This window comes from Apodemus sylvaticus, chromosome 5, assembly GCF_947179515.1.
Source record: "Apodemus sylvaticus chromosome 5, mApoSyl1.1, whole genome shotgun sequence".
NCBI classification, from domain to species: Eukaryota; Metazoa; Chordata; class Mammalia; order Rodentia; family Muridae; genus Apodemus; species Apodemus sylvaticus.
In genome coordinates this window covers 95,385,960-95,405,852 of record NC_067476.1, presented here as the reverse complement: position 1 = coordinate 95,405,852, position 19,893 = coordinate 95,385,960, and the positions used below count along the sequence as shown (strand labels likewise).

The window sequence follows — 19,893 nt, the reverse complement described above, 5'->3', positions numbered from 1 at the left end:
GAAGTCAGATGTTCTAAAATCCCAGCTTGGAGACATGATTATTCAGATAATAGCTTTTTTGTCTTACAGCTTCTGCACAAGTGATTTGTTTTATATATTGGGTAGCTCTGGAATCAAGCATACCTACATTTGTTTGTTTGTTTTTTCTCTATTTTTGTATGGAATAGGAAATCAAGGAGAAATTAGATTCCAGTCACAAGAGAGATATGGAAGGCATGGGAGTTCCAGAAATCAAGTATGGGGATTCTGTCTGCTTTGTTCAGCATGTAGCCAGTGGCCTTTGGGTCACCTACAAAGCACAAGATGCCAAAACCTCCCGCCTGGGACCTCTGAAAAGAAAGGTAAAGGGGCTAACGGTTATCCAGGGTTTATTTTTTTATTTTGTTTTATTTTATACAGAGTGGGAAACATCTAGACAGGAGTTATTCTGAGGACCAGGTGGGCATGATTATGTTTTACCGTTTACTCTTTACTGCTCTAAAGAGTGGCTCTGTGACAGATTATATACATCGCTTCTGTAGTAAATTAGGCTACTTTGGTCACTGTAACCCCATTTTCAATTTTTTAAAACTATACTTTACATGACAATTCTGCAGCGTGAAAGAGGCAGAGCTTGTCTGATTCACTCTGAAACCCAGTCTCAATGAGTCTTAATAGTTCCACTATTTTGAGATTATCCACATCATTGCTCGCTTCATTTAAGTGGATAATGGAGTTATGCTATTTTCATAAGATAGAGACTGACTAGAATCTCTATGGAGAAATACAGTTTGCATAACAATGAGGCTACCGACACCGATGTGCAGAGAGGTGGGAGTTGATGCTCTATCCACAGACATGTATCCAGACTCGAGTAGTGCGTCATAGCATGCCACAGCAGGAAGCTAGCTTGGAAACTTATAGCGTCTTTTCACTACAAAGTCAATTGCCATAATCGTAATTCTTTTTTATAGGAACTAGAGGATAGATGCCAAAGGTATGATTTTCTTGGAAAATACTTTCAAAATGCAGGTTTAGATAGTCAAAGAGACCTAGAATACAGTTCCAGGAACTACTGTGAACAATAGTCCTGCAATATTGCTTTAAAACAATAATGACAGCGTCTCTGAGTGCTAGTTATTATAGGATATTGGTATCATACTATGTGGTAATGGGAAGGTTTTACCAAGCAAGATTCTTTGAAAGTGAGCTCTGCTGGTCAGAGCAGAATATGTGGCCATGAAGCAAACTCACTTAGATCCTTATGTTGTTGCCTGCACACAGTTGCTGATCTATAGACTAGAGGAGGAGGCCTTAGGTCAGCTCCACTATGGTGGAGAGACAGAGTACAGACACAGGCTCAGTCAGTGTCTATGGGATTTCTACAACCAAGATTCCCAAGTAAAGTCAACTATAGACACAACCTGAAATTCTACATGAAATTTCTAATATGACCTAAGCTGTTCATGTGTGGCCTATGTGGGCAAGACAGCAAACAGCTGTGATGGAAAAGAGTAAGGCAAAGGTACAGATAGGAGGACAGTCCACAGGAGAAAATACAGCAATCACTGTCTCCCATATTGGGATGGCCCTGAGAATATAGTAGGCTTTCAGATGAGTCCCCATCTCAGATGGGGCCACAGTCTAAGACAGGGAGCTTCACTCTGAAAATAAGAGAAAACCAAAAGTATCTGGCCAGTCCACCCTCTGTCACCCTATCCCAGTCCTCTGTAGAGTACTATGGTGTCTTGACAAGCTATATGGTTTTTTGCACTTACTAGAGCCATGATAATGCTAGAATAGAATTTCTGAGTTTGAAGCTGCACCTCAGATGGAAGGCATTCTCTCTCTATGGAATATTGGATGACATTGTTGACTAGTGTGTCTTTTCCTGCCCACAGACCTATCTAACTGCTAAAATGTGTATGTGAATTTGGGAGAGACATCTTCTATGTGATATTCTAATACTTAGCCATTGACAAGCAAAGCATGCTATTTTTCATAAGAGCAGGAAAAATTTTCCCTGGAAAATGTCCAGATCTATATGAAGTTAATAAAACCTAGGAGGGACACCCACATGAAGAAATGGGCAAACTGTAGCTCATGTTAAAAAGAAATGGTCCCCTCACGGCTCTCAGAGACTGAACCACCAAGCAAAGAATATACACGGGCTGGACCTAGGCCTCCCTGCGCATAGGTAGCAGATGTGCAGCTTGGTCTTCATATGAGTCTCTAACAACTGGAACAGTAGCTATTGCCCGTCTGTTGGATATGTTCATCTAGCTGGGCTGCCTTGTCTGGCATCAATTGGAGAGGGTACACCAAGCCCTGCAGAGACTTGATGTGCCAGCATTGATTGGAGAGCTACTCAGGGAGACCCTCACCATCTCAGAGAAGGGGGGCGCTGGTGGAGGGAGACAGATTGTGGGAGGGAGTGACTGGGAAGGGGGGCAGTAAGCAGGATGTAAAGTGAATAAAGAAAATAATAAAAAAGGTATCTTATCATATGTAAATAATGATAAAATATACATGGAAACATCCTTCCATACTATTTTGTTAATAAAAGTGCATCAATAAAATATCAATTAAAAGTGTATGGTATTAAAACTTTAGAGACATTGGGATTTCTACAAAAGATAAAGGCCTTTCCAATAGACTAAGAGCATTGTTTTTTTTTTCTCACTGTATACTCTGTATCTAGCATAAATCACAACAGTTAATATATGTTCAATAACTCCTCTTTAAAATATATGTTCAATTTTTCTTTTTCTTTTCTTTCTTGTCTTTATATTTTATTTATTTCAGTTTTTGAGATTAAAAAATTTTCATCATTTATCTAATTACATGTTATTCTTAAAATGTATGACCTCTTTTTTGTCATTTTTTAAAATTTTTTTATACTTCAGATTTTATTACCACCACCACCACCACCACCACCACCACCACCACCACCACCCTGCACTGTTCCACATCTGATAGCCCCTCCAAACCCCTGTCTCCATGAGGATGTCCCTGCCCCCAACCCCACCTGACCTCTAAACTCCCTGGGGCCTCCAGTCTCTTGAGACTGAGGTGCATCATCTGAATGAACACAGACCCAGAAGTCCTCTACTGTATATATGTGTTGGGGGTCTCATATCACCTGGTGTATGCTGCCTGTTTGTTGGTCCAGTGTTTGAGAGATCTGAGGTATCCAGATTGAGACTGCTGGTCCTCCTACAGGGTCGACCTCCTCCTCAGCTTCTTTCAGCCTTCCCTAATTCAACAACAGGGGTCAGCAGCTTCTGTCCATTGGTTGGGTGCAAATATCAGTATCTGTCTCTTTCAACTGCTTGTTGGGTCTTCCAGAGTGTGGTCATACTAGGTCCCTTTTTGTGAGGGCTGCATAGCCTCAGTAATAGTGGTCTCCCCTTGTGCTGGATCCCACTTTGGGCCTCTTGCTGGACCTAATTTTCCTTAGGATCCTCTCCATTTCCATCCCTGTAGTACTTTCAGACAAGAACAATTATGGGTGAGAGTTTTTACTGTGGGATGGTACCCCCTCCCTCATTTGATGCCCCATCTTCTTGTTGGAGGTGGGCTCTATAAGTTCCCTCTCCCTACTGTTGGGCATTCCTCCCTTTGATTCTGGAGAGTCTCTCACCTCCCTGGTCTCTGGTGCATTCTGGAGAGTCCTCCCAACCTCCTACCTCCCAAGGTTACCTATTTCAATTCTTTCTGCTGGCTCTCAGAGCTTCAGTCCTTTTCCCTCACCCAATACCAGATCAGGTTCCCCTTTCCCTCTCCACCCCCCTGTCCCCTTTCCCCTCTCAGGTCCCTCCCTCCTTCCCCACTTATGATTGCTTTCTTCTCTCTTCAAAGTGGGACTGAGGAGTCCTCACTAGGACCCTTCAGTCAAAGAATTCAAAAAGGTCAACAAGCATAAGGGCCCAAGGGAAGATTCCGCAGTCCCACTTTGGTGGAAGAAGAAAGCAATTTTTCTTTAAAGGAGAAGGAATGGTCCCTTGGTCACCGTCTCGCATTGCAGGCACCTCTGTGAGACTCACTCATAGTCTAAGGACCTGGTCTTGGAGATATCCATTGTCCTCATTATTTTCTTGTTTGTCTGTCTAGTTTTCATGTTATCTGAACAAACTCTTTTTTAAAGAATACTGGCCATTCAGGACCAGAAAACTGGGAACAACACAAAGCATGCATAGTAGGAGAGATTGCTAAATCGCACATTGTTAACCAGATGCCAGGAAGGTCTGAACAAGTAATGTTGCTTAAAAGCTGGGGAGTCCAACGGTTGGGCGTCCTGTGTTATTTTTAATGGTTATGCACATAGGATGTAAAGTTTCTCTTTAAGGAGAGCACAAACTTTTGCAAGTCTGTATCCTACATCTTATGTGAATTCATTATATTAGGCTATAGCCAAAAGAGGAAAAATGTAAAAAAAAGATTTTCACATGAAAAGGAAAATAAACTTTGACTTTAAACTAAAAGTCCTGACACACAGACTGAACTACAGAACTCTTCACTGCCTCTCCATTTCCACAAGCTGTTGCCTTGCTCAGGAATTTAGATCAGGATTTGACCTTAACTTGAACCAGGTTCAAACCGTTCCACTTTCCATCTGAGTTAAGAGGAAAGGCTAGGGAGCTCCAAAAGCTGCTAGCTTTCCATCAGATGTATCATGATGTCCTTGGTGATCAAAGTTCGAATAGCTTCTCCATAACTGGCCAAAGATCAGTAATTATTGCCCATATAATAAACAGTTCTTGACCACCTTTTACTTTCTAGGAGTCATTTTAATTTATATGTAAATCACCTAAATCCCTAAACAGCCCTCCAAGATAAACACACATTTGCAAACAGTGAACTTGGAGTAGAAGGTTAAATAACTCACCCAAAAGTCAAGGCTGGCAAGTAGCAAAACAGGACTAGAAGAAAAGTCACCTGATAATGAGAGCCCATGCTCTGAAGTCACCTCTGTAAGAAACTTCCACCTTAGTCCACTTTCCCTGGTCCATCTGCTAGTTACCTCACACTAGCTGTCCTTCAGGAGAGCTACCCAAGCCTGATCCCAGGACAGAGTTTTCCTTTAAATTGTTCTTGCCCAATTTACATATGGAGAAGATCCTTAACGCGGGGACATTCTCCATTTTGAAGGGTAAGCCTCCGTGTTCATTTTTAAGAGAACAAAAAATCTATTATAAAAGTATGTTTTCCCCCTTCAATTGGCCATCCAGGCCTAGGAAATTTATTGTAGCTCACACCATGGTGGCACATAAAATCTCATTCTCATCAAACTACCAGGTTGTGGGAATAATTCACATGTCAGTAATGGGACATATGGGCAAAATAACTTTGTTAATGTCCCGTTTTCAAAATGGACTCAAGGGAGCTTGGCTAGGGGAAAAGAATAATAAGAAAACACTACAGAGAATGTGGGTGGCCTGACTGTGGAGTGAGTGTAACCTGGCCTTGTTCCCATGCCCTGTGGGTAGGTCATACTCCATCAGGAAGGCCACATGGATGACGGATTAACCCTGCAGAGGTGCCAGCAGGAAGAGTCCCAGGCTGCTCGGATCATCCGGAACACAACTGCCTTATTCAGCCAGTTTGTCAGGTACTCTACCCCACCCCCTTTCTTGTCCAAACCCACCCACCCATCTGCTTTTGATACCAGGAATGTTTACGGGAAGATATTAATCACCATTAAATTTTTTTCCAAAAGAGAGAGTAGGACAGAATTTTATCTGCCATACCAGTTTTATTCATTCCCCAACATGTCTAAGGGCATACTAGTTGCTTAAATAAATGAATAATTGGTGACTAATTAGTGCAAAGAATATCTAAGGTCTTTGCAAAACAAAATCTATGGTGTAAAAAATCAGTGGTTTTTGTTTTGTTTTTTTAAATCTCTTTGTGTTCATGAAATAGAGGGACAAAGGGATAAAGAGAAATGGACCCACTCTCTCCAGACTATTTAGAAAGGGTTTCTGTATCACTTGGAGTTTTTCTATTTGCTGAGGAAGCCTTCAGTTAGCCAACTGTGGCTGGGGCTGTAGCTGAAAAACTCAGTTGAAGTGCCTGCTGGGATGGTAAATGGTTTGGCCTCAACACACTGCCAAAATGGAATTCAGGACTCTTTTAATCAGTTACTGTGAGGAACAGAGCTTGCTGTAATCAATAGAGTGATCCAAGCCATTCTTCCCTTATAGGAAAACTTCTTTAAAGCCAAGAGGGTATGAGCTGCATTGGCTTAAAATGAGAATGTTTAACATCATAACTTCTACTTTGCTTGCAGTTAAAACTCTGCAAACTAAAGAGAGTGCTAGCTATATCTATAGAGCAGAATAAACTGTGACCTCTCCTCTGATAATTGTAAAGAGCAGCTAGCTAGTTTAGGGGACTGGGATGGAGGTTCCCTCCCTCTTGCTACTTTAGACCGTCCAACTATAAGTTGGAAAATGTTTCTGGACCAACTCAGCAGCTCCACAAACAAACCTGTGGAACTTATACATTGTCAACTTTGACTTCATATTGACTGAATCAGGCCTCCAGGGAACTATCAAGTTATATTTGCCTAGGTCAGTGACCCAATTTGAGGTCACATATCAGATATCCTACATGTCAGATATTTACATAACAATTCATAAAAGTAGCAAAAATACAGTTATGAAGTAGCAATGGTTTTATGGTTGGGGTCACTACAACATGAGAAACTGTATTAGAAGGTCATAACACTAGGAAGGTTGAAGACTACTCTCCTAGGTGATGTCTGCCTATATGTTCTAAAGTTTAAGAAGCCATTCTACTGGAATAGAGCTCTTAACCTTAGCTAAGTGTTAGATTAATTTGGGGAAGCACTTAATACTATGATTTATAGGCTGTGTCTCAATCTAATTTCCTCAACAGTCTGAAGATCCAAGAGCCAGTAGTTAGTTAACAGGGTTGAGGTTATAATCTGTGTACTAGTAAAAGTGAGAAGAATTTGAATTCCAAGCCAACCTGGGCTACATATGAGCTGCTATCTCAACAATAACATCAAAAAGCCAAATGTCAGTACTTCATTGAAGCTTCTCTGATGATTCTAACATTCAGTCACAATTGTGATTCATCTCAGCAAATTTTCTTCATCCGCATGGTCAAAATAGTTTATTAATGTCAGTGTGCCTAAGGTGTGCTATGCAAAAGGAAGACTGGAGAGTGAATGGAGTTTCATGTTTGAAATAGTAGTGTGTTGATAACTTTCTGTCCCTTCACTTTGCATTCATTCCATTGGTTAGAACTTAGAAAGTTGCCTCATATTGCTCATGTGTTCCTGATTAGCACCCAGTCGCTCACCCTTGAAGTGCATGGTTCTCTTGTGGATCCTCCAGATCTCCCAAGGTTTTGGCATTCAATTTTCTTTTAAGTCAACAGCCTTTCCCTCATATGCAGAAGATTAACGCTGAATGAATGAATCAAAGATCTAAGTATAAGAAGTAAAAGTATCAGACATTTGTAAGCCATAGGCATAAACTTTCACTACTCTGGGTTAGGACATGGTTTATTACATATGATACCAAGGCAAAAGCAACAAAGAAATAATAAATACAATGGACTTTGTTGAAATTTGTAAGTGATGTCACTGCAAAGGATGCAATGAAGCACGCAGAAATGATTCCTATAAAGGAAGAAAATATTGATAAATCATATAGTTGAGAAAGGGTTTGTATCTCAGAGAAAATAGTAACTTTCAGTGATAGAGAAAGTAAAGCAGATGATTAAAATAGTCAAAGGCTCTGAATAGAAATTTCATAAAAGAATGTACACTATTGACTAATGAACACACTAGTAGATGTTCAGTTTGAACTACTATCAGGAAAATGACAACAAAGAATCCAGTAAAGTATATGCCTATACCCATGAAGATACATGTTAATTAAAAAATCTGGATAACCAGGCAGTGGTGGTGCATACCTTTAATTCCAGCACTTGGGAGGCAGAGGCAAGTGGATTTCTGAGTTCCAGGCCAGCCTGGTCTACAGAGTAAGTTCTAGGACAGCCAGGGCTACACAGAGAAACCCTGTCTCAAAAAACCAAAGAAAAAGAAAGAAAGAAAGAAAGAAAGAAAGAAAGAAAGAAAGAAAGAAAGAAAGAAAGAAAGAAAGAAAGAAGAAAAGATGAAAAGAAGAAAAAAGAAAAGAAAACAAATGTGGGATAAAGTATGAAGAAACCAAAATCTTTACTGCTTGTTGAAATGTAAAATATAACAGTTACTTTGGAAGATTCTCCTGATGCATCTTTGTAGGTTAAATATAGGATTTGCTACAGGACCCATCCATTGAACTCCTAGATATACACACAAGAAAAATAAAAAACATAGGATCCAACAAAATGCCCATAGTATTCAGTGCATGCTGTTCATAATAGCTCCAATGTAGAAACAATCCAGATATTCATCAGTTTACACACAAATAAATAAGATGTACCATTCCTATAGAATAGGATAAGGTACCAGCACATACCACAACATAGCATGTTCAAACCCAACATAGTTACTTTTGCCTTTTGTTCACATAGAGGAAAGACCACCACCCACTGTGTGGTCTCATTACATTACAGGAAAATCTGTAGGCACAGAAAGGAGATAAATGGTTAATAAGAGCTAGAGGATGACCCATTGGGGGTAGGGAAGAGAGCTAAAGAAAAAGTTAAGAACCTGTTTAGTTTACATAACTATAAGATGCCCATATCAACATCAAGCCACTGAATTATGTCCTTTAAATGTGTGTGTATGAGATATGAATTAATATTTTGATAAAACTGTTATTACATAGTTAATGAGGGTTCTAAGCATGACAATGAGAAAATTATTTTTAAACAGCTTTAATGAGGTACACTTTATCATAGAATTCATCTCATAAGAATATAATTCAGTGAGATTTAATAGATTTACAGAGCAGTGTGCAGTGATAACCATGATTAAATTTTAGAATATTTCCATTTCCCTACAATCTCTTATGCCCCTGAAGTTCAGTCTAATTGCCATTCATAGGCCTGTTTTTGTCTCAACTAAAATAATATTAAGTTGATTAAATATGAGACATTATCCTTTGAATCTACCCTTTCACTCAGTATTATATTTTTGTGGTTCATTCATGTTGTCTTTTTTAAACTCCTGAACACTATCTGCATTCTTTTATTTGTATATCAAGTGTGCATGTGTGTATATGTAGGCTTATCTATAAAGAAATAGATATATATTTTATACTTCATTTGAGCCATGAATTATTTTCACTTTTATCATATTATAAATAATGCTTCTAGAGATATGTAGAAGTTTTCATATATATGCTTTCATTCCTCCACCCTGTGTGTGTGTGTGTGTGTGTGTGTGAGAGAGAGAGAGAGAGAGAGAGAGAGAGAGAGATGTCATCTGTCTACAGGTAGACACTTCTGTGTATTCTTGTGACCAGTCCAGAAATCAATGTGACGTGTCTTCTATTGTCCTCCTCCCTAATTTTGGAGACAGAATCTCTTGAACATGGTAGAACTTGCTGATTGGCTATACAATTCTCTGCTGCCACCACCTAGCATATGGGCTACCAGCACTCACCATGATGACTAGCTTTTGCAAAGGTCTTGGGAAGTCAAACTCCAGTCCTCTCTCTAGCAGAGCAAGCAGTTTCTCTCAGAGCGCTTTCCCCAGTTCGATTTTATCCATTTCTCGGTGTCATCTCAGTGACTTTGAGTGAGTTTCTGCTGTCCGGCAAGCATCCCATCCTCTACCATAGCACACTGTAACCTTGTGCCACTTAAATGGCCACCCTTGTTCTCTAGTCTCCATTCTTGATGTCTGTGTATTTCACTATTCTAAGTACTTCATATGAGTGAAATTGCATACTATTAGCCCTTCTGTTCATGGTTTATTTCACATAGCAAAAGGACTTTAATGTTTGAGTCATCCTCCAGAATTTCATTCCTTTTCAAAGATGATGAACATTCCATTGAATGTTTAGTCCATATTTTGTTTGACTACTCAGCCATCAATTGAAATTTGAGTACATCTACTTTGTTGTTGTTTGTTTTGTTGTTGATCTATCAATCTGTGTCTCTGTCTATCTTTTTTTTTTATCTGAGACAGCATTTCTCAGAACTGGAAACTCCTGGCTGTCCTGGAACTTACTCTGTAGACCAGGCTGGCCTCAAACTCAGAAATCTGCCTGCCTCTGCCTCCCAAGTGCCGGGATTAAAGGCTTGTACCACCACTGTCCGGCTCTATCTATCTGTCCCTCTCTGTTTGTCTCTCCTTCTCTGTCTCTCTCTGGCTCTGGCTCTGTGTGTTGGGGTGGGGGTGGGGGTGGGGGTGTCTCTCTGTCTCTCTGTCTCTCTGTGTGTGTCTCTATGTGTCTCTGTATCTCTCTGTCTCTCACTGTCTCTGTCTCTCTTTTTCTCTGTGTGTAGATTTGCTAGTGATTAATTTCAGGGTCTTACACATGCCAGGTAAAGGCTCTGCCACCTGAGTTATATCCTCAGACCTATTTACACAAAGATGGCATCTTTATGTGTTGCCTGGGATGAACTCTTGATCCTCCTGCCTCAGCCTCCAGAGTGCTAAAATTTCAAGCATGCATTGACATTTGAGGCATGTCTAACTTCTAAGAGATTGAAAACAACTGTTTCCCAAGGGCTGTATACCATTTATAGTTCCCTCATAAATGAATGCAGCATTTTTCCTGCAACCTTGCCTGTATTTGAGCTATATGAGGTTTTGATTGTAGCCTTTATGTAGATGAACTGGAATGGTGTGGATTTACATTTCCAGAATGAATAATGATATCAAATATTTTTTCATATATTTCCTGGCCATTCATACATCTTCTTTGGTGCAGTGTAATCAAATGCATTTGCCTCTTAAAAATGGAGTCATTTGTCTTCTAATTGAGATTTCTGAGTTCAGTGAACCTGCTAGTGCAAGTCATTTAACAAATTTATGATTTACAAGTATTGTATACTAATCAGTTTCTTTTCTCAGTTTCCTTTTAGTTTTTTAAAAGTTTAAATTGTTGTATGTATATAGGTGCTTTGTTTGCACGTATATCTGTGCGCCATGTATATGCCTGGTACCTGTGGAGGTCAAAAGAGGACATTGACTCCTCTGGAACTGGAGTTACAGATAGTTGTAACCTGCCATGTGGCTGCTGACAAACAAACCTGGGTACTCTGGAACAACCCTGCTCCCGTGTTCCTATCCCTTAAGCCATCTCTCCCACTCTTCTTCTCATTTACTTAGTGGTGGCTGCAGAGATGCCCTGGTGGCTAGGGCACTTTCTATACAAGCTTGGGAACCTAAGTTCACATCCTAGCAGCCTCATAAAATCTGATCACAGCAATGAATAACTGTAACACTAGGACTGCAGTGTGGGGAGAAGGGACAGAGATAGGTGGGTCCTGGGCACTTCTTGGCAAGCCAGCCTAGCCAGAACAGTGAACTTCAGATTACATGAAAGACCCTGTCTCAGTAAATAAGGTGAAAGCGATTGAGAAAAAAAATCCCAATGAGTCAGCCTCTTGACTCCACGCATTTCTGTACAAGTGAACGCTCTCTGTGTCTCTGTCTCATTTACACAGACACACACACAGACACACATACAGACACACACACACACATATGCACACACACACACACACGCGTGAGGGGAAAAAAGCAGGGGCAGCAGTGGGGCCCTGCATAAGACTGGCTGGCAAAGCCCACATAGGGGAACACTGGCTAGACCTGCTAGGCAGTGCACTGCACTGGGATGGGGACAGGCGGGCACCTGTACCTGTAGAGTGGCTGCCTGGCTAGCCAGGAGGTCTTTTCCTCAAAAGGCGTGGTTGCCATTCTGGCATGGGCCTCCCTGGTACCTGTAAAGGAAGCTTGGCTGAGGTGAGGCTGGATCCTTTCTTGGTGGCTGGAAACCTGAGGCCTGCTCCATGTTCTTACATGGTAGATTTTGATAAGAAGAGACAGTTCATAGTTTCAATGCTTTATTATAGAAAAGTAGGAAGAGAAAAGGAGATAGAGAAGTAAAGAGAGAAAAATAGAGGGATGAGAGCTGGCCATGACCACATGGAAAGAGGGGAAACAGAGAGACAAAGGGAAAGGAGAGAGAGGAGAGAGGAGAGGGCAGAGAGAGCGAGGAGGGACAAGAAGCCTTCTTTTATAGTAGGTTGGTTACCAGGCAACAGCCGTGGGGCTGGGAAAGCCTGGCTGTAGCCAGGTGACTGTAGGGGTTAAGTCCAGCCAGAATGTAGGGGCCTGGGGAGTGGCCATACTTGACTGATGGCCACAGGATTATGGTGTTGAGCAGTCTGGGAGCATGGCTCACGGTTTCCGATGGCTCACAGGTTCCATCCCTTGTAGAATGTTCTACTGGGTCTTTGGAGTAAGCCTTGCTCAACCAGGCTACAGAATGCCTTACAGGGTCCACACACACACACACACACACACACACACACACACACACACTGGAGTAAGCCTTGCTCAACCAGGATACAGAATGCCTTACAGGGTACACACACACACACACACACACACACACATGGACCTACTGTTACATGCTGCAATCCCAGCATTCAGGAAATTGAGCCAGGAAGACTCATGAGTTTATGTTCATGGCTGCACAGTGAAGTAGTAAGGATATCAGACTGCCCCACCCTGTGCAATTTGCTTTTTAGGCAAGTTTAAGTCAGACTACCTTTCCCCATCCAATGGCCTTGGCACCTTTGTCAAAATTCATATGTGCCTAGCCATAAGGATGTGCATGTGTAATCCAGTCACTGGAGAAAGAGAGATGATCAGATTTCCAGGTTTGGTGACTAGGTAGCCTCATCTAATCAGCAAGCCCCAGATCCTAGTGAGACACCCCATCTTAAATGAGGAGGACAGTTCCTGAGGTATGCTATCCGAAGCTTCTGGCTTCTCACTGCCTCATTCACTTGTACATGCAATCACATGTACATCACACACACACACACACACACACAGAAAGAGAGAGAGAGAGAGAGAGAGAGAGAGTGAGAGAGAGAGAGAGAGAGAGAGAGAGAAACAGAGAAAGAGACAGAGACTGATAGAAAGGAAGAGACAGAAAAAAGATTGATAGAAAAAAGAGAGAGAGATTGAGAGATTAAGAGAAAAGGAAAGATCAAGTAACCACAAATGCAAGAGTTTTTTATAAGTCTCTTAGTTATTTCATTGATCCAAATGCATATCAGTATTCTAAAATGATTAGTTAAATACACTATAGTGTTGAAATCATGTAACATGGATCCTTCAGTTTTATAATTCATTTAAAGTCATTTTTTTATATTCTGTTTTTTATGTGAATTTTAGGATGAATTTGTCAATTTCTGTAATAAATTAAAGTTATAAAACTCTTTTAGGACATGTCCAGAAACTGCAGTTAATCTGCAGATTAGCTTTAGAAGGTTGGTTCCTTTGGTGATGCTTAGCAGCACACAAATGAGGACTGCCTCTGCACTCGTGCTCTCCGGTGGCCTTTGGGAAGCAGCAGAGGTTGTGGGGTGTGTATCATCTTGTTGGGAAGCAGCAGAGGTTGCCGGGGTGTGTATCATCTTGTTGGGAAGCAGCAGAGGTTGTGGGGTGTGTATCATCTTGTTGGGAAGCAGCAGAGGTTGTCAGGTGTGTATCATCTTGTTGGGAAGCAGCAGAGGTTGTCGGGGTGTGTATCATCTTGTTGGGAAGCAGCGGAGCTTGTCAGGTGTGTATCATCTTGTTGGGAAGCAGCAGAGGTTGTGGGGTGTGTATCATGTTGTTGGGAAGCAGCAGAGGTTGTGGGGTGTGTATCATCTTGTTGGGAAGCAGCAGAGGTTGTGGGGTGTGTATCATCTTGTTGGGAAGCAGTGGAGGTTGTGGGGTGTGTATCATCTTGTTGGGAAGCAGCAGAGGTTGTGGGGTGTGTATCATCTTGTTGGGAAGCAACAGAGCTTGTCGGGGTGTGTATCATCTTGTTGGGAAGCAGCAGAGGTTGTGAGGTGTGTATCATGTTGTTGGGAAGCAGCAGAGGTTGTGGGGTGTGTATCATCTTGTTGGGAAGCAGCAGAGGTTGTGGGGTGTGTATCATCTTGTTGGGAAGCAGTGGAGGTTGTGGGGTGTGTATCATCTTGTTGGGAAGCAGCAGAGGTTGTCAGGTGTGTATCATCTTGTTGGGAAGCAGCAGAGGTTGTGGGGTGTGTATCATCTTGTTGGGAAGCAGCAGAGGTTGTGGGGTGTGTATCATCTTGTTGGGAAGCAGCGGAGGTTGTGAGGTGTGTATCATCTTGTTGGGAAGCAGCAGAGGTTGCGGGGTGTGTATCATCTTGTTGGGAAGCAGCGGAGGTTGTCGGGTGTGTATCATCTTGTTGGGAAGCAGCAGAGGTTGTCGGGTGTGTATCTTGTGGTTCTTTTGTGCAGCTTATTCCTGGTATTGTGTCTTTTTAATACTTTTGGAGATGGAATTTGTATTTTACATTTCAGTTCAGATTTTTTCATTATTCTTTATAAACATATACATTATTAAAATATTAATCTCGTATCCAGAACAGCATTGGTATTGTTTTTTAATTCTAGGGCCTTTGTTATAATGTATATTTTTAATAGTTTTCTCCATACAACATCTGGTCATCCATGAATAAGAGAGTCTTCTTTTCTAGCAGGAATATACTTTATTTCTCCCCCTCAAAGCTTGCACTGGTTAGAACATCCAGTATAGTGTGTAATCCTGATACAGGGTCTTCTTAAATGTCCTTTGCCAAGCTATCTGTTTCTAGAAACAGATGTCTTGAATGTGTTTTTATCTTGAATGGGAGTTAGAATTTTGTCAAATACTTTTTCTTTGCCTCACATTCTAGTCTTACACTAATAAGATTTATGGTTTTAAGTGATTAAGAATAAGGGATTGACATTGCTGTTGCAGAATTTTGTCTCCTGACTCAGACTGTATGTTTTTCTTCATATGTTCTGATTGTTGCTGTCAAGCACTTATTTTTATGTGTACATTGCTTTGAGAAGTGGCTCTATTGAGATGATAGATTGTCTTCTCTACAAATGCTCCTCACTCATCATCATGGAACCCCTCAGGGTCACAGGTGCAGTTGAGGCTCTGGTTATTCGCTCTTACACCCGGGTTTTCACCTCATCTATGTGTCCTGGACATTGCATATATTGGATTGTTTTTTTCTTCAGATTAAGTCTGACGATTTTTCTCTTTATCAGTGTGTTTTACACTTATCTTTAATTATGTTGATCTTTACATTTTTCATTTTTCTGTTTTTGCCTCACCCTTTGTGTCCTGGACATTGCATATATTGGATTGTGTTTTATTCAGATTAAGTCTGACGATTTTTCTCTTTATCAGTGTGTTTAATACACTTATCTTTAATTATGTTGATCTTTACATTTTTTCATTTTTCTGTTTTTGCCTCACCCTTTTGTCTATCTTTTACTGCCTTCTTTGGGGTTAAATATATACTTCTAGCATACTGTTCAGCTTTGGAGAACTTTTATTTTCATCTTTAGCTTTTTTTTCTCAGTAATATCAATGTGTATTTAACTTCAAATAACCTATTTCAAATTCATACTAACTTAAGTAATGCAACGTTATTCTAATATTGTTCTATTTTCTCCTTCCTCCTTTGTGGTAACATTACCATGGTGATATCTCTATCTGTTAGAAGCCTAGCAGCACAGTTTTATAATGATTGTCTTACAGAATGGTTTTTTGAATCAACGAGAAGACCAAAACCAGAAAATTACATTTAATTCCTTGTTTTAGTATATTGCCTTCCCACCTTTCTCCCTATTTCTTCGCATGGTCTCTACCTACTGTTTGGAGTCATTAACTTCAGCCTGTGTGCTTCCTTTAGCATTTCTGATCTAAGAACATTCACCAACCTGTCTGTATTTGACAACAAAATACATTTCATATTTAAGCAGTTGACAGCTCATTCTTGGAGTTGACTTTGTATCTTCCTGAGGCCCCACATTCACCCAGATATAAATAGATAACATGGACCCTGGCAAGTTCTTGTCCTTGGCCTGCCTTTCCCAATTGGAAGTCTTTGCCCTGATACTGACTGAAAAGCATCCCTAAACTAAAAGACAATAGCCTCCTACTGTTCTTACCAAGGCTTGTGTTTTTAAAAAAATTAAATTTTACTTCCCAAACTATATCTTTTAGATAAATATATATATAGAGAGAGATTTTATATATATATTGTTATATATTATATATATTATATATATATAAAATCTTTGGATAGATTTTAAATCTATTTAAATAGATGGATAGATAGATGATAAATAGTGGGTAGATGATAGATGGATGGATAGACACACACACACACACACACACACTCACATACTCAGCCACCACAGCGTCTTTTAGAAGAAAGAAGAACTAATAACAAATAAAGCCATGCAACAGAGGTGACAACTTAGCGACACCTAGGAAATAAAAGTGAAAAATAACTTGGATACAGGCTTTTGTCTTCCATTTCTTCTTAGAAGCCAACAGTATGCAGTAGCTGGTCCAGAAGGCAAACCTAGACTATGAAATAGGGAAACAACAAGAGAGAGCAGAGAAGAAGGAAAGTTAAAATTCCATCCTGTTTTTCCTTCCCTCTTCGTACAGTGGCTATGAACTGTGCAAGAGGACAGATGAACAAACAGTGTGGCACATGGAGACTCTCAGAAATCTGCATAAGGAGGAGACATTGACAGTAGAGCTTTGAACATAGTTTGAAATAACAGTATTGTAGGTTAATACCTTTGTTATTTTTTTCCGAGTGTGCTTAGTTAAAGAGGAAGTGTGACAGACAGATGGGGTGAATGAAGGGAACCATCTGCTCCAGATAGAAACCGTCGTCCTGATAACCACAGTTGACATTCCCTCTTTAGATTACATAGAAATCATCATTAGACACTCAGTAAAGACCTGCTTGGTGCTGAGTGCTGAGCATAGCAATGCAAGGATAAACTGTAAGTTGCTTGGAAATAAATGTGCCAAAAGGAATCATGTCTCCTTGTTTATGAAAATAGCTGCAAATGAATACAAATATTGTCTCCTGCTGCTGTGTTGCTGGGCAAACTTCATCTTGTGGTTGTTGGTGCAATGAATACCTCAGCAAGCAGCTCACCACTGTGCCCAGCATGGAGTTGAAAGGAGAGAGCACAGAGCACGGGCCCAGTAGACCTTAGTCATGGCCCTCCTAATGCCTAGTACCTGAGCAATGTCATCTCATGGCTTTGTAGTGGAAACAATCGCACAGCTGCCCCTGTCGCCTTGCCAACAGAAGAGGTCCTGCAGACCCTACAAGACTTGATAGCCTACTTCCAACCTCCAGAGGAGGAGATGCAGCATGAAGACAAACAGAATAAGCTCCGCTCTCTAAAAAACAGACAGAATCTTTTCAAGGAAGAGGTAAGATCTAGGGGGGTTGGGGGGGGAGTTAAGGTAGAGAAACTAATTGGTTGTTTGAATGATTGACTGACTGACTGATTGGTTGGTAGATTTTCTTGGGATTCAGAGCTGAAATATCCTTATGGCTGCAGCTTAGCTTTGTCTATAGGCATATACATATTTATGAGCAGACTTGAGACTAAGAGGCTTCCCAGAAGCTAGAAAGGAAAGGGGTTGGTATTCCTGACAACCGCCACTGGTATATTAGTGATGGTTGACACATTCAAATTGTTTAGGATTTAATGCTTCATTGCAATTTGTGTCCAGAATCTACATACAATAAATTAGCTTGTTATCTCATGTTGTTGGTTGTGATCCACAAATTTTGGGATATGTCAGAATTACCTAGGAAACCAGCTTGAACAATGCAAATGCTTATATTCACCCACAACAGAAGCATCCAGAAAACAGGTTTGAAGGATACACATGACAGTAGGCCTGCTGTTAGACAGTGAACATCTGAGTCCCTGAGTGAACAGGGACTGGATGTGAGGGAAACCTTAAATGCCAGTGTGGTGTCCTAAGACTCACGCCATTCTGACTCTGTTCCTGCTTGCTGATGATTTTAGATAAGTCCGAGCCTTTCTGAACATGGGCATGATGAGCTGGTGCTCTTAGGCTGTGGTGAACTTCTCCAGCACTTCATGCCTGGAGATTCATCCAAAGTTATTGCTGTGGTATGTTCAGTCTTCACATCTAAATAAACCAGGGCCTGGAAGTGTTCTGCAGAGTTACAGACTACTGAAAAAACATTCACCACCTCATTCCCAGGCACAGACCTTTTCATGAGGTGGTTTCTTCTTGTAAAATTGCTTGAATGGGGTTGAAGTTTCTCTTTAGGTTTTGTTGTCTCTAAACCAAGGAAAATGAGTGATTGTCTGATGCCAATAAATGAATTTCTTTTTTTAACTGAAAATTGTCATACAACATATTCTCATCACAGTTACCCCATCCCCCAACTCCTTCTAGATGCTTCTGACACACTTTCACCTAAATCCACACCCTTTCTCTCCCTCTCTCATTAGAAAGCAAAAGAGCAACTAAAAATTAAAATAGAAAAAGAAAATAGGACAAACTAAACAAACAGGACAAAAAGACACACATACACCAGACAGGCAAGCAGGCAGGCAGGTACACATGCACACACACACACACACACACACACACACACACACACCTCTGGGAGGCTGAAGAATACCCAAAAACTCAAAATAGATGCAGAAATATACTGAAATCCCATAAATACACAAAGTCAGAAATGATAGTATAAATGAGATTTCTTGAATTTGAGGGTTAGGCAAAAAGTAGGTGCTATAACCAGAGCAGTTTCTGACTGAGTCAGAATCACTTCCCATCAGATGGAAGGAAAGTGTGTGTGCCTCTCTCATTCACACTCCATCTTCCTTGCTGTGTCCTTGGACGGAGTTAAATGCAGTACATGGTGACAAACCCATCACAAGAGACTGCTGACTCATTCCACAAATAGATGTTATTTAAGTCTATGAGGCATAAAAAAATGTGTGTTTTGTTTTTAAGAAGAAAAAAAAACACTCCATTGGCACCGTGAAAATCTGTTGGCATCTAAGAATTATTTGTTTCAAGAGGTGATAGATAGGGAGGAGAAAGAGCTCAGGATCCATCAGGAAGGCTCAGCTCTTCCCATCTCTCCTTCTCAGGGGATGCTGGCCCTCGTGTTGAATTGCATTGACCGATTAAACATCTACAACAGTGTAGCACACTTTGCAGGGATCATAAGGGAAGAGAGTGGCATGGCCTGGAAAGAAATCCTGAACCTGCTATACAAATTACTAGGTGAGTGCTCCTGTTGTGCCTCCCACCAAGGAAGATGTGCAAGGCTATATGGGATGTTGACTTGAAACTTGGGATTCTTTGGAAACTGTTTGTTAACTATCCTACCCTACCCTGGCCAATCATTGTTAACTACTAGCTTATACTTTGTAAATTAGAGCTAGAATTCATCAGCCATGGTATACATAGGAGAATTTCATGTGTGCAAGGGTGTCAGTGATAGATTTTAAAACTCCTAAATGTAGGAATGAGGCTGTTTCACAGAACCAGACAGGGTAAGATTGCCAATTCAGGACCTTTTAGGAGTAAGCTTGTTAACCACTCAACAGTTGTCCAAGTTCCCTTTACCTATGTGATGATTTGTTTGTTTGTTTGTTTGTTTGTTTGTTTGTTTCAGCTGCTCTCATTCGTGGAAACAGAAACAATTGTGCTCAATTCTCCAATAACCTTGACTGGTTAATTAGTAAGTTGGACAGACTAGAATCTTCCTCAGGTAAGAATTAACAACAATGACAAAAACACAAAAACAAAACAAAACAAAACCTTTAACTGGAGAAGATCAAATTTTCCCCATTGTAGAAGTAAAATGGAATTGAATCTTTTCCATTTCGTGGTCAATAATCCTCAATTC

The 19,893-nt window shown here is 40.6% G+C and overlaps 1 protein-coding gene across 1 annotated transcript in view; it reads left to right on the top strand.

Moving 5' to 3' along the window:
- The window catches only part of Ryr3 (ryanodine receptor 3), a 410,215-nt gene that overhangs the window by 104,640 nt on the left and 285,682 nt on the right, over nucleotides 1-19,893 (top strand). The window contains 5 exon segments of the mRNA XM_052181674.1: nucleotides 168-341; nucleotides 5,469-5,590; nucleotides 17,246-17,414; nucleotides 19,130-19,265; nucleotides 19,660-19,755. Coding sequence (XP_052037634.1) covers nucleotides 168-341; nucleotides 5,469-5,590; nucleotides 17,246-17,414; nucleotides 19,130-19,265; nucleotides 19,660-19,755 — 697 coding nt within the window.